General features: G+C 39.9%; 1 protein-coding gene across 1 annotated transcript in view; it reads left to right on the top strand.

The window, feature by feature from the left end:
* LOC134659627 (synaptic vesicular amine transporter) overlaps positions 1 to 16,568 on the top strand; it is a 29,093-nt gene that overhangs the window by 2,499 nt on the left and 10,026 nt on the right. Inside the window, exon 2 of the mRNA XM_063515309.1 lies at positions 6,692 to 6,833. Within this exon, the coding sequence (XP_063371379.1) occupies positions 6,698 to 6,833 (136 nt within the window). The 5' untranslated portion in view covers positions 6,692 to 6,697. The remainder of the gene's footprint in view (positions 1 to 6,691; positions 6,834 to 16,568) is intronic.

Here is a 16,568-nt window from a genome sequence, read left to right as displayed (position 1 = left end):
GTTCAACAACTTTTTGAAATTATGTAGTCTTAAAATTGTCCCTTTTACAAACAAACTAAATAATATTTTCAATGTACTTTAAATTCCGTCTAATTGACATTGCCCGTCAGTCTTGTCACCGTACAGGCATAATCAATTTCGTAATACATTGCGTGTTCGAATAAATTTTTAAGTGTTTTTTAAAATACAAACCACAAGTTATTTTTAAAAGTAACTGAACAAACATTGTCTAGTTTGAGGAGTAGAATATCCCACCAAAAACATAAATGTAAAAAAGGGGAGCCAAGTTCAATACAAAAATTATGCTTGGCTGTGGGCTTCGCCGCAAAAAGAATGGAGATCTAAATGAATGCCAAGTTCTATGCAAAATCCAAATATGTATTTATAGGAAAAAAATAACATTATGAACAAGTATTAAACTCTATTTCTTTGCTTTATTGGATACCTATAACAATAGCTGTTATGTATTTTAAAAAAATGTGAGATCTTAAAGTAGGTTAGATTTGACTTGGCCAGTTTCCATTACATCAGTCATTTTATAAAGTTATTCAACATATATATATATATATTTTTAATTCTGATAAAAACTGACCAAGTCAAATTTTTGCTCCTACCTATAGTTCACTTAGACGTGCAAAGTCACCCCATTGTGCGCCAAATTGATAGACCCCGCCAAGAAAAGAGATTAATTTTATGACTAAAGTAGCAATTCCAAAATTATAGACAATTTTGTTTATCTGAGTATATAAATAATAATATAGAAAATAGAAATATCATGGTTGGATATAATAAACGTTAAGTCATTTTTTAAATTGGAGCATACTCGCCAAGGAGCAAAGTAGGCACGTTTTATGGTTCCCATGAATGAAATCATTCCGATTTTGGTCGCACTTTTGATATTTGACAGGCAATCTTGTACAATTGTAGATCTGTGATTGAAACTCGACTAAGTTAAGTAAGAGTCAAGTGAGATATTGAAATTGGAACGTACCGCCATCTTCCGGAAGAGGGTCGTTACCGCTCCCGCTCATTTCCGCCGTTTTGGAACCATTGTCTACTTTAATTGGACGCTTATATTTCCATAATTTCAGAAAACTAAGTTCTAGTAAGTACCTACATTTATAAGGTATTTTTGCCGTTTCCAACTACGAGTAAAATAAAAAGCGCGGTCGGACTCGCCCATGAAGGGCTCCGTATTTAGGGGGTTTATGACGTATTAAAAAAAAACTACTTACTAGATCTCGTTCAAACCAATTTTCGGTGGAAGTTTGCATGGTCATTACATCATATATTTTTTTTAGTTTTATCATTCTCTTATTTTAGAAGTTACAGGGGGGGGGGGGGGACATTCATTTTACCACTTTGGAGGTGTCTCTCGCGCAAACTATTCAGTTTAGAAAAAATATATTAGAAACCTCAATATCATTTTTGAAGACCTATTAAAAAAAAATCAATAATGTTTTGGGTTTCAGTTCTAAGTACCTATGTATTTTTGTGTGAAAATCTTAATGCGGTTCACAGAATACATTGTATCTACTTACCAAGTTTCAACAGTATAGTTCTTATAGTTTCGGAAAAAAGTGGCTGTGACATACGGACGGACAGACAGACAGACATGACGAATCCATAAGGGTTCCGTTTTTTGCCATTTGGCTACGGAAGCCTAAAAACGGTCTTGTGTAATTCGCTCCAAAAAAGTGCGATTCGTTCCAATTCGTACTTACTAAATATCTTGCGGTACGTACAATATGGCTACAAATTTTTTGGGGTCATAAAGAAAAACAAAGCAAAAAAATAGGTAAGTTAAGAATACAAGTATTTTACCTATTTATTAATTTCATTTTCATTTCATTTATTCACAAGCAATATTTACATCGCATTGCAAATTATACATACAAATTGGCTATTGGCTATTGATTGGCTATATTTTGATATAGTCCCGACTAATACGACTTTGAAGGTCGCTCACGCTGATTGGTGCCTGAGAAATGAGTGGAAAGATGCGCGCCATCATCAAGACGATCGTCGTATCAAAACCAGATAAAAAAACCCAAAACAAATTATAACAGAATCGGTCTCAAAATGTAATCTGGCTCACTAATGGAAGATTTTTTATTATCCAGTATGTATAATGTAGGTAACCATATTTCCTGAATCATTTTATCTTGCTAACTTCCTTTGAATAGTTTAAATGACCATAAATCTACTTCAATGTAGTGTAACATGATATGGAATCTCCGGATAATAATGTACGAGTAGCGTTGAGGATATACACGGTACAGTATAAAAAGGTATAAGTTTTATATCGGCCGATTTTAATTTTTTTTCCCGATTTTAACGCCAGATTTCGATAAAATTTGGTTGGGTTAAAGCTCTTCTTCCTGGTGGTATACGAAATTAACAATTGATTGATTTGTCCTAAAAAAATACAAAGTTATATTCAAAGATAAGTTTTTGTCAAAAATTTTATTTTTGGTACACGCTTTTATCGCTGACTACTTTTCTTACGACAGACAACTAATACTCATCGAGACAATTCTAAAAACCCCTAACACAATTAGGTTGCGTTGTTTCATCACAGAGTTCCTATGGCCACCTCCTGTCTCCATCATCAGATCAGCTCGATGGTACCATAATATTGCATTGTCACCCGACTTACATGTGTATGCAAAATTGCAGCTCAATCGGAAACCGGGAAGTGGATTAAATTTAACTTGCAAGATTCCATTACATGTTAGTTACATACAGGTCGACCTAATAAAAGCGTGTTAAAAATAGGGAATATTACGCGATACTCTGCGTAGGGGGAGCCACTACCACGATCAGTCACAATCTAAGGGTCTTCTGCAAACGAGAGAGTCGAAATTTTGTTATCTATCCTCTCTATCACTCTTGCATATTCGAGCGATAAAGAGGCAGCAAATAGCTGAGTTTCGATTTCGCATTTCCCGGTAGGCCCTTTATAAACAAACCGCTTTGATGTACCAATGTCATATTTTATTGTCAGTGAAAACTTGTCAAAAAACAGTTTGTGGCATAGTATGTACAAGTTACTCTATGGTTTACGATGGGAGCTAGTGCTGCTACTCTGGCGGCAGAACATTGCAGTAACCCCTATTGCGAAAAGGTGAGAAGCCATGACATTGTAGCGCTAATGGCGCGGATGTACCTACCCAAAGTGATGCGATCACCGCTCCGACGACAGTGAATTTGCCAGATTAAGTAATTGTGGACACACTACGATAATATACTCTAACTGAAGAACGTTTAATTTAAGACCAGACGGTCTAGCCAAGGTGACAATCGCACTTCGTCATACGTCCAAGGATAAGTAAAAAATATCTGGGTGACCGAGCTTCGCTCGGAAAACATATAAAAACTCGAAAATGCGCGTTTTCCCAGAGATAAGACCTAGCTAGATCGATTTTTCGCCCCCGAAAACCCCCATATAGCAAATTTCATCGAAATCGTTAGAGCCGTTTCCGAGATCCCCGATATATATATATATATATATATATACACATATATATATATATATATATATATATATATATATATATATATATAAACAAGAATTGCTCGTTTAAAGGTACCGAGAAAAGTCACGTTTTCATTTATTTTTAAGTTTCTGGATAAGTACCTAAAATACAGAAAATACGATTGTCATCTCGGTTAGTATAGGCTCCCTGAATATATTATAATGTTTCACGTTTACCAATTAGGTACGTAAGTTTCCAAAGAGAAATAAACCACAATATTAATATATTCTGTATTTAATTGCGACGTGAGAGTTATATAGTGTTTTTTCTACTCCAGCACTTAAATGTGTCAATTAAATGACTGACAGTGATATCTAAAGCAATGTCATTTGAATGATTTGTCTATAGGCTCATAAGATGACTGCTAGCAGTCATCTTATGAGTATAATACAACTGCTTTATTTTTTTTAAAGATACAAGTTCCGTTCATCTTGATTGAAAGAGGTATGTTTTCATTTACAATAATAACTCTTTTTTTTTTAAATAATAACTCAGTTTTTTTTAAATAATAACTCTTTTTTTTAATAATAACTCTTTTTTTTTTGCTGCAGCTGTCATAGAAAAAGTAATGTATGCAACAGCTCATAATTGGTTCTTAAAATTCAAGGGTCGAAGTTACAAAACGAGACGTAGTCGAGTTTTGTAAAAAAAGACCTTATTATATCACTGTTGCATAAACTACTATTCTGCAACCGTTGTTTAAGAGAGGTCAAAAAAGGCGAGTGGCGTGAGTAACAATTTGAGGCGAAGCCGAAAATTGTTAATAAAGATGCCACGAGTATTTTTTGACTCAGTTAAACAACGTTGCATACAATACTTTTTCTACGACCAAGCACTTACTTTGAACTAAAATTGTAAATTTAACAAATATTTTTAATTCAAGAAGTAGCAAAAATGGAGGGTACGGGCGGGAAAAGAATGAATGAATGAATGAAATTTAAAAAAAAACATGTTTATGGTTCACTTATTTGTCAGAGATGACATTTAAAATAAGGTTGGCAACACTGTATTTCATTAAATATTTTTTAAGTGTTCATTACACGAAGTATCGTAAAATCGCCAAAAAGATACTGCGTGTATGCAAAAATTCTTTTTTGGGGAATAGACTAAAGACTTGTTTTGACAACTATAAGGTAGGGGTTAAAGGTGTGTCCACGACTCTTTAAATGACAAATAAAAGTACGGGAGTAGAAAAAATAAGTATCGCCTTCTCAATCCCAGCATAATTTGATTACCTATATTTTCCATTTTTGGATTCGAGTGTGCCGTAGGTTAATACGTGCGTAATACGCTATTAATGTCCTATTTAATTTAAACCTACATATATGTCACGTGAATACTGAATGAGTAACAGTTATATTATAACAAATTTAATTTTATATAGTCTTTGGTTACCGCGAAGTAACTATGAAACATGGAAACGGATTATATCGCGTATAATGAATTATATAAGATATACTCGTATGTTGTTCCTGAGTCATGGGTGTTTTCTATGTATTTAAGTATTTGTATATTTATATATAGGGTTGTCTGAGTATGGGTACTCAGACAACCCTATGTATAAATATACACAGAGATGTACAAAATGGTTTTAAAAAAGCATTTAAATACAAAATGCAAAATACTTTTCAGATTTACTATTTCAAATGCAAAATACCAAATAGTTTTGCGTTTTGTATTTCAAATGCTAAATGCAAAATAGGTATTTTCAAAATGCTTTTTCAAAATAAAATACCTTTTGACCAAATCTCAGATATTTTTGTTTATTTTAGGTATTTATCATGAGAATAGCCATAGAATAGATAATGTTTGTCATTTTCGTTTCACATTGACACTAGTCAGACATAATAGCCGGTTTAGACTCTCGTGGCTCGCAAGCTCGTCGAGCTAATATAATTTAAACACTAACGGCACGGCATAAGGTTTATAACCGAATGACAAGCCGAATGCGAGTGTGTCGAGGCGAGCCACGAGACGCGCGGGGAGCCGAGCCGCGAGTCTAAACGGCTACATAGAGAAATAAGTAAGACAAGAGTGCTCACTCCATACATCAGTTCAGACTATTAATTTCAGTGTCTACATCTAGCATCGAGTAGCGGAACTATCAGTACTGCTACTTGACAATAGATGTCGCACCGACTGGAAAGTCTTATCTCAACAGCATAAGACTTTCCGGTCGGTGCTACATCTATTGTCAAGTAGCAGTACTGATAGTTCCGCTACTCGATACTAGATAGTCTTTTTGGTACTAAAACTGATGTATGGAGTGAGCACTCTATGTATTTTTTTTTCTCTATGACGGCTATAAGGCGCGCACTCTGACCAAAGAAAAAAACCGGCCAAGTGCGAGTCGGACTCGCGCACGGAGGGTTCCGCACCATCAACAAAAAATAGAGCAAAACAAGCAAAAAAACGGTCACCCATCCAAGTACTGACCCCGCCCGACGTTGCTTAACTTCGGTCAAAAATCACGTTTGTTGTATGGGAGCCCCACTTAAATCTTTATTTTATTCTGTTTTTTGTATTTGTTGTTATAGCGGCAACAGAAATACATCATCTGTGAAAATTTCAACTGTCTAGCTATCATGGTTCGTGAGATACAGCCTGGTGACAGACGGACGGACGGACGGACGGACGGACAGCGGAGTCTTAGTAATAGGGTCCCGTTTTTACCATTTGGGTACGGAACCCTAAAAAAGGGCGCGCATGGCTAGCAGACGCCTCTATCGGTCAAATTCGGCAATACAAGCGTTATTCGTTCATTTCATTTTGTTTGACTGGTAATGTTGGCTAAACTTAATCACAAAGTATTTTGCATTTTGAAATGAATATTAAAAATGCAAAATACATCTCGAAAAGTATTTCAAATAAAATACAAAATGGTTTTTACTAAAAGGCATTTAAATGCAAAATACAAAATAGGTATTTTGCATTTTGTATTTGCATTTTAAATAGAAGTATTTCAAATAAATCGCATCTCTGAATATACAAATACTCAACCCTCACAAGCCTTCTTGAGCTTACCGTGGGACTTAGTCAATCTGTGTAAGAATGTCCTATAATATTTATGTCTTGATTGTTTTGCCAACTTACGAATTTCTGAAGAGTTACAGTAGTTATTATATTAAATTTTCTGTTTCCCTTGTCCACAGATAAGCATGGGCGCGGCATCGGACGGCTTCAGCGCCGGCTGGCTGCGCGCGCAGGTCGCCGCGTGCCGCGAGTCGCGCAAGCTCGTGCTGGTCATAGTGGCCATAGCCTTACTGCTGGACAACATGCTGCTGACTACCGTCGGTGAGTGTAGCCTTACTGGCGCGCAGGTGGCCGCGTGCCTCGAGTCGCGCAAGCTCGTGCTGGTCATAGTGGCCATAGCCTTACTGCTGGACAACATGCTGCTGACTACCGTCGGTGAGTGTACCCTTACTGGCGCGCAGGTCGCCGCGTGCCGCGAGTCGCGCAAGCTCGTGCTGGTCATAGTGGCCATAGCCTTACTGCTGGACAACATGCTGCTGACTACCGTCGGTGAGTGTAGCCTTACTGGCGCGCAGGTCGCCGCGTGCCGCGAGTCGCGCAAGCTCGTGCTGGTCATAGTGGCCATAGCCTTACTGCTGGACAACATGCTGCTGACTACCGTCGGTGAGTCCACAGCCTTACTGGCTCGTAGGTCGCCGCGTGCCGCGAGTCGGTGAGTCCACAGCCTTACTGGCTCGCAGGTCGCCGCGTGCCGCGAGTCGCGCAAGCTCGTGCTGGTCATAGTGGCCATAGCCTTACTGCTGGACAACATGCTGCTGACTACCGTCGGTGAGTCCACAGCCTTACTGGCTCGCAGGTCGCCGCGTGCCGCGAGTCGCGCAAGCTCGTGCTGGTCATAGTGGCCATAGCCTTACTGCTGGACAACATGCTGCTGACTACCGTCGGTGAGTCCACAGCGTTACTGGCGCGCAGGTCGCCGCGTGCCGCGAGTCGCGCAAGCTCGTGCTGGTCATAGTGGCCATAGCCTTACTGCTGGATAACATGCTGCTGACTACCGTCGGTGAGTCCACAGCGTTACTGGCGCGCAGGTCGCCGCGTGCCGCGAGTCGCGCAAGCTCGTGCTGGTCATAGTGGCCATAGCCTTACTGCTGGACAACATGCTGCTGACTACCGTCGGTGAGTCCACAGCCTTACTGGCTCGCAGGTCGCCGCGTGCCGCGAGTCGCGCAAGCTCGTGCTGGTCATAGTGGCCATAGCCTTACTGCTGGACAACATGCTGCTGACTACCGTCGGTGAGTCCACAGCCTTACTGACTCGCAGGTCGCCGCGTGCCCCGAGTCGCGCAAGCTCGTGCTGGTCATAGTGGCCATAGCCTTACTGCTGGACAACATGCTGCTGACTACCGTCGGTGAGTCCACAGCCTTACTGACTCGCAGGTCGCCGCGTGCCGCGAGTCGCGCAAGCTCGTGCTGATCATAGTGGCCATAGCCTTACTGCTGGACAACATGCTGCTGACTACCGTCGGTGAGTCCACAGCCTCACAGCCTTACAGTTCAAACACATTTTACAAAAAGGTCACTTCTGTGGACATTACAATCAAAGTTAACGACTCTGGTACATTTATATCCCGTTTTTCTTATTTGAATCTCAATTACTGAACATATGTTACTCGTGCAGTAAAGGTACCGCGTAATAATTATCTTTAGATTCCCTTAAATTTGCGATATCGACAGGAAAGACGCGAACGAGTCCGAACACCTTATAAAAAGGTCACTTCTGTAGACATTACAATCAAAGTTAAGGACTCTGGTACATAGATGTCCCGTTTTTCTTATTTGAATCTCAAGTACCTACTGAAAAAATGTATCCCGCCTGTAAAGGTGCCGCGTAAAAATTTGCTTTAGATTCCCTTAACCTTTTGGACGCCAATGACCGATATATCCGCACCGTAGGTTCAACGCCAAAGACCGATTAATCGGTCACATACCACAGAGCAACATCGACCTACGTGCGTATACATAAAGTTCAACTTCAGTTTTGACACTTCAATGATGTGGCGTCTGAGTGACAGCTTTTGTGTTTGACACGGCGTGGAAAAGGTTATATTTGCGATGTCTACAGGAAAGACGCTAACTAGTTTGCTAAATAATGTGTATGACCCTCGCCTAGGTGGCCGCGAGTCGCGTAAGCTAGTGCAAGGTTAAGTAGAGTCCAGACGAGCTGGGCAAATCGACCGATTTGATCAGGAAAATAATTGGCGCTAATCTCATCTAGTGTCCACACGTAGGGTTGCCAGATCGAAAGGCGCTATTATCGGGAAAAAATATCAATTTTTCGAGATTTTGGGCCTTAAGTCGGGAAAAAAAACCATTCAAACTAAATTAATTGCATTAAAAACAACGATATTTTACATTATTGGCACTACGTCCGCTGCTCTGCACACTCTCGCCACGCACGCCCCGCGCGCGCGCTGACGGGCTCGACGCGGGTCGCTTGCTCGCTCGACGACAGTTCGAAACTTGAAATTATTGTTTATAGCGTGAAGTTGTTTTTCGGGACAATTTTCACTTTGTCGGGAATCGGGAACACATGCTAAAAATCGGGAGAATCCCGCCGAATCCCGACCATCTGGCAACCCTATCCACACGTCTTCTTCTTCTTCTTCCTCGCGTTGTCCCGGCATTTTGCCACGGTTCATGGGAGCCTGGGGTCCGCTTGGCAACTAATCCCAGTAATTGGCGTGGGCACTAGTTTTTACGAAAGCGACTACCATCTGACCTTCCAACCCAGAGGGTAAACCAGGCCCGTATTGGGACTAGTCCGATTTCCTCACGATGTTTTCCTTCACCGAAAAGCGACTGGTAAATATCAAATGATATTTCGTACATAAGTTCCGAAAAACTCATTGGTACGAGCCGGGGTTCGAACCTGTGACCTCCGGATTGCAAGTCGCACGCTCTTACCGCTAGGCCACCAGCGCTTTTTATCTAGCGTAATAGCGCTACGGTAAAATCCACAATCCGATAACAAGATACAGTATATTACCTTACAGACCGCATTACCATGTATCTACATAAGATAGATGGACCGTTTGGCATACGGGCGCAGATTGATACAGACAGATATACATAGATCGATATAGATTCTAACTCTCTCATTAGGGCTCTATAAACCATGCAATAAATGTTCGAGTGTCTTCCACTATGGGACTATGGTACCTACTGTAATAGTAAATTACGATACAAGTGCGAATTACCTATTCGCACGTGCATCGTACAACGTTTTACAGTATTACTGAATTGCGATTAGAAAGGGATTGAGATAGCTGTCAATCCATATTGATTTTGACGTAAGTGTATGGAAATCTGTTATTTCTAATCCCTTTCTGATCGCGGCATGATAATACGTATGGCCCTTTAAACTTTCGACATAGGCACGGAAAGTGCTCATTACCGCACTAGTGCGGAAAAGTAGCACCATATGTACTCTAAAATAAGTTACACGCCAGAGCCTTTGAAATTAAACGTGATTGTTGATCACAGCGTGTTGTTTGAACTTTGGACACGGAGATTTAACTCCATTTCCAGCAAATTTGAAACTAAACTGAGCACTAATCTAGTTAGCTGAGTAATAGAGCTGCCACTAATAGTGATGTTCCGTCAGTTCCGTGATAGTTTAACCGGGTATTTATACATTGACCGATTTTTTTTTGTCTGTTAAATATAGTGTGTCAAAGGTGTGTTTGATTTTAAACATAGACAGAGAGAATCATACTATCTTTGTCAAACACTAATACTAGCACCCAAAAGAAAAGGATGAGTATAGTTTTTTTTGTTCCTGTTTACTGACAAGATTTGGTTGACATAAATTATACATTTTCCACATGTTCTCATCATCATTTTCCTCGCATTTTTGCCACGGCTCATGGGAGCCTGGGATCCGCTTGGCAACTAATCCCAAGAATTGGCATAGGCACTAGTTTTTTAGGGTTCCGTAGCCAAATGGCAAAAAACGGAACCCTTATGGATTCGTCATGTCTGTCTGTCCGTCCGTATGTCACAGCCACTTTTTTCTGAAACTATAAGAACTATACTGTTGAAACTTGGTAAGTAGATGTATTCTGTGAACCGCATTAAGATTTTCACACAAAAATAGAAAATAAAAACAAAAAAAAATGGGGATACTTAGAATTGAAACTCAAAATTTTTTTTTTCATCAAACCCATACGTGTGGGATATCTATGGATAGGTCTTCAAAAATGATATTGAGGTTTCTAATCTCTTTTTCAAAGTGGTAAAATGTGTCCCCCCCGCCTGTAACTTCTAAAATAAGAGAATGATAAAACTAAAATAAAAATATCATGTACATTACTGTGCAAACTTCCACCGAAAATTGGTTTGAACGAGATCTAGTAAGTAGTTTTTTTAATACGTCATAAATCCCCTAAATACGGAACTCTTCATGGGCGAGTCCGACTCGCACTTGGCCGCTTTTTTTTATGAAAGCGACTGCCATCTGACCTTTCAACCCAGAGGGTAAACTAGGCCTTATATTATAGTGATAAGTCCGGTTTCCTCACGGTGTTTTCCTTCACCGCTAAGCGACTGGTAAATGTCAAATGATACATTACATTACATAATTTCCGAAAAACTCATTGGTAGGAGCCGGGTTTTGAACCCGCGAACTCCGGATTGCAAGTCGCACGCTCTTACCGCCAGGCCACCAGCGCTTCCGTATTTATATCAGATAATTTAATATCAGATATCCGTCCAACTTTGCTATTTCCAGATCAGTAGGTACCTACTCATTACTTTTTTATTGAAAACCAAATCTGCCGTGAATATAATATTACTTACATGATTTATGATAAAAATCTTCAAGTAAATCATTTTTGAGGAGTAATCGTAGAATCTGTTCGCAAAGAGAAGAGTCGTGGAATGCATTGGGCCCCATACGTTCCACGACTCTTCTCTTTCCGCACCCATTTTTTTAATGAAAATTTCTAAAGGTGAAATTTGGACCCAAGACCAGTCGAAACCCCATTGTTTTCGAAGTCCATAGGCTACGTAAGTACAGTGTAGCAGTATCAGGTGCGCCGTATGCCTATTGGCCACGTGTTATGATAAATAATTGACTAGGTACAGAATGAGTAAGGAACCTTAAAAAACCGGCCAAGTGCGAGTTGGACTCGCGCACGGAGGGTTCCGCACCATCAACAAAAAATAGAGCAAAACAAGCAAAAAAAAACAAGCAAGAAAACGGTCACCCATCCAAGTACTGACCCCGCCCGACGTTGCTTAACTTCGGTCAAAAATCACGTTTGTTGTATGGGAGCCCCACTTAAATCTTTATTTTATTCTGTTTTTAGTATTTGTTGTTATAGCGGCAACAGAAATACATCATCTGTGAAAATTTCAACTGTCTAGCTATCACGGTTCGTGAGATACAGCCTGGTGACAGACGGACGGACGGACAGCGGAGTCTTAGTAATAGGGTCCCGTTTTTACCCTTTGGGTACGGAACCCTAAAAAGCCTCGCTAAAGTCGGACCAGGCTAACTTTGCACAGTGAAGATTTAGCCAACACGGACATTACTTAGATTTTATTTTTACAGATCTACTGTTTTACTTTTCTGTATAAGTAGGTGTACTAAATTATTTTTTAGGTAAAGCGGTAAAAAAACTATAAATCGGTAAAGCGATGTCCCACCCCTACGCGACGCCTGTGGCGTTTAAGTGAGTTCCACTTTGATCACGGAAAATAGCGTCGTTCCCTTCAAAAATATCCTAACTCCACCTTACGATAACGTGGGAAAAAGAGCCTTATTGCTAGTCGTGTAATGGTGAATTTGGCTTGTAAGGGAGTACGGTAGACGCGGTAATGTCAAAGCAATTGGGTTACAGCTAGGACTTAAGGCTGAGGGCCGCAGCTACTAGTCATGCTTTGGGCCTTGATACTCCATATTTAGCATAGTTATAATTTATAATTCAATTCAATTCAATTCAATTCAATCATTTATTTCAGACATAAGTACAAGTACAAGCCCATATCATTTGTTAGTAATACAATATAAATTAATCTTAATATGCTAATGTTAGTAAGTACACATTAAATTAGAAATAATAATAATCATTACACAAAAATATCTTATTTAATATAGCAAAAACTGCCACATTCCAAACACTACCGCTGTACGTGCATCAGCATCCAGTGGTGTTGGAACGGGCAGTCTAGCCTCTCGGCCACCACACGTAGCAAACTGTTGGAGCTCCCGCGCAGCCGCCGCATCAGTGAGGCAGTACGCTTACGCATTATAGCGTGAAAACCGTCGGTTCGATGCTCCGCGAACATACCTGATGCACTGCAGAAGCGCGGCAGACCCAACAGTATCCGAAAAGCATTGTTATATTGTACTCTCAAGGTATTGAGAGTACTCTGCGTGTAACTTACCCACAGGCTGCAGGTGTAGAAGCTCTGGCAGTAGGCTTTAAACAATGTTATTTTGACTTCCTTTGTACACCGTGCAAACCTGCGGGCAAGCATATTACAACGCACAGCCATGGAGCGTCTCTCCCTTTCCATGTCCATGCCATCTGAGAGGTCCGCAGTCACCCAGTGGCCCAAGTATTTGAACTCTGACACTTGTTTGAGTTCACTGCCGTACAAATAGACGGGGGGCACCGTCCCAACAGTACCACTACGCGGCTTAAAAACAAGGAGCTCACTCTTGTTTATGTTGTACTTGAGCCCATGTGCAACTGCGTACCTCTCACATATCCCAAGCAGCCTTCTAAGTGCACTAATCGATGGACTCAGCAACACCATGTCATCAGCATAGCTGATGTTATTGATGCTTACGCCATCGATTGAACATCCGACCTTGGCATTGCTGAGTTCACCGATCAATCCGTTCACATATAGGTTGAATAGCTTCGGCGACGTTAGCCCCCCCTGTCGAACACCGCAATTCAACCTATATGCGTCAGAAAATTTGCCTGCCCACCTAACACAGTTTGTTTGGTTGGCATACCAATACTTAAAAAGATGTATTATTTCAGACGGCATAATAGTCACAATTATAACCGTTTGCCAAAGATGTCTTGTTAAATCGATGGACAATCACAAACGTCATCCTCTTCCTCGCGTTGTCTCGGCATTTTGCCACGGCCTATGGGAGCCTGGGGTCCGCTTGGCAACTAATCCCAGGAATTGGCGGGGCAACTAGTTTTTGGCAGTCGCCATCTGACCTTCCAACCGAGAGGGGAAACTAGACCCATATTGGGATTAGTCCGGTTTCCTCACAATGTTTTCCTTCAGCGAAAAGCGACTGGTATCAATATATATCAAATGATATTTCGTACATAGGCAAGTTTAGAAAAACTCATTGGTCCGAGCCGGGGTGTGAACCCGCGACCTCGAATCACAAACAATAAAATATAGAAATATTTTTATACGTAAACAGAAACCCAAATAAAAAATACATACAGGGTAACAAAAATAGTGGGGATCTGTAAGGGCACATTTCGGTATTGTGTTAGATTAGGAAAAAGTAGAAGGAAAATATTATATAGGAAATCTACTATTCACGATTAAATTTTTGCAATTTGTCGCCTTTTTCGCTGACATTTTTTGCCAGACTATAGGTGTATAATATGTTATAATGATACTTTCCCACTTGCGAAGCGGACTGTACTCAAGGCAAGTACAATCGAACCCAACACCTAATGAATAAGACATGAGCCACTCTGGCGATTGGACGATGGAGTGGCCTTCTTGAGATACGGGGAGATTCTATACAGGGTGTTATTGTCTATTCATGATTTTTTAAATAATGTATCTATCTTTAGTAGGGAATTTGACTGTATTTAATAGTTATTTGTTTTACAAGGGGGCAATGTTGTTGTTTAACCGCTCGTGCTAATATTGATACCCGAGCAAGCGAAAGATTCCGAAATTGAACCACGAGCGTAGCGAGTAGTTCGAAAAATGGAATCTTGAGCGTTGCGAGGGTTTCAAAGCACGAGAGTTAAACAAAATTTGCCCCGAGTGAAACACAATATTTTTCACCACACTAACTTGAAGCAAATATTAAATGTAAAATATCAGACAAAATCAAACCAAATCAAATCCAAATGAATGTTATTGAATATTTATCCAAAATCATCATTTAAAAGTCAATTCTACCAGAAAACATAAGAAAACAACTCAAAATTTTCATTTTATTACTTTGCCTCACATGTGAATAAAATGTAACTTTGCTATCAGTTTTTAATGTGCAAAGTAAGCCTTTCCGAGCTGGCGTGGTGAAAAAAAAAATTCTACACCATGCTTGAAATAAAACGCCCAAAGATTAATACAGAAACGTAGACAGCAGTTATTTTTAGACACACTTTCTATTTTAAAACCCGTAGTGTTAACTAAAACTATAATATAAAGAGTAGGTAATTTGATTGTGACGTCACATGCTAGTGTTTTATATAAATTCCATAGCAGCAAAATCGTTTTGACAGTTCGAAAAAAGAAACTGATATGACTAGTAGTCAAATACTCTATTTTATGTATTGGATAGCTACGCCATAATAACATATACTAATCTATGAGCTACGCTACTTCGATACCAAGCACGTGAGATAAGTGTTAGACCAATAATAGTATACAGAAAGTACCTATAACTTTTATCTTGTCTTGAACGCCCCAATTATTCTTTATAATCAACGTCAGTATCTAAGGGTCCGACTAAAGTATTTTAATATTTATGTATGAGCTTAAACAAGAACAATAGAACCCTTTGTTACGCGAAAATAAAGAATGCTGATAAATTCTTTACATTTTTCTTTTGAAAGACTTCTAATTTTTTGGGGTCGAACTGTATTTACTAAACAAGTTTATGAAAGTCTTTACCCATCAACAATGGTGTGGACATTTGGGAGGCGTGTGGGGAGCCAGACACGTAGAGGCCATTTTGACACTTAATGAGATGTAAGGGGTACACTACACCGAGCGGATGCTGCCCTTGCCCGTGTTCAAGGGACGCACGCAGAGGCAGCCGCCAGTGTGTAAGGACTATTGAGAGCTGAAATCTAAAATGAACTGGTCTAAGTATTTGGGTGAAAGCGATGGACTAAATACTGGATATGTGGGATGATACATGCAACATAAACCACAGATTACAGATTTTTTTGTGTTATAGACAAGTGAAAGCATTTATAATCTGTAGGCTTTAACCTAACTTATATCAGATCAAGACTTATTGAACTATAATCTGCCTGATTGATTCACGAAAAGACATACAAAAAGAGAAAATATAGAATTTCCTTGTTAACTGTGGAAACCTAAATACAGTTTTGAATGATTCACGGTTAGTTTCACTAGACTTATATCAGTTACCCGTGAACAAGATGCATGCAACTGCGTCGCAATATCGGGAGCTCGAAAACAATACAAGAGGTAATCACGGTCCATACCCTAAATATGACGTATATAAAATGGGTATATGAATAGAACTATAATTTATCCGGATTTTCCGCGATATTTATAGGAGCCCATTACCGATAAATACCGGTTTCAGCACAACACTACGCGGGAAATGAGCTGTCAACGCCACGCGCCGCGATTGGCTTTCAAAACTCCCATCGAGTGTTCTCGTCTCTGATTGGTTAACGATTTCGACAAATTCCATTTAGTTTTTGAATTTTGCTCAGTACACTCGAGAAAGTTGTCTTCAGAATTTGCTAGGAAATACTGACAAAATATTAAAAATACGTTTTTTGACTTATAAATAAAGAAGATAGGAGAAGGATAAAGGATGACTCACGTAAGACCGGGCCGTGTCCGGGCCGGAGCTTCCGGCGCTTACTTTTCTATGACAGATGACCGGTGATCACGTGATGCTTTCCATAGAAAACGAAGCTCCGGCCCGGGCACGGCCCGGTCTGTGAATATAAAATACCAGACCATGGATAAAATTTTGTCTCATCTAATTTTGTGTCCGGAATTCAAGCGAGACCCGCATAGCGTAATTTTGATAATGTCAGACATTGTTAAATGTAGGAAATTA

This window comes from Cydia amplana, chromosome 25 (genome assembly GCF_948474715.1).
Source record: "Cydia amplana chromosome 25, ilCydAmpl1.1, whole genome shotgun sequence".
In the NCBI taxonomy this organism is placed as follows: Eukaryota; Metazoa; Arthropoda; class Insecta; order Lepidoptera; family Tortricidae; genus Cydia; species Cydia amplana.
The sequence above is the reverse complement of the archived record's forward strand: the minus strand, read 5'-3'. Positions and strand labels throughout refer to the sequence as shown.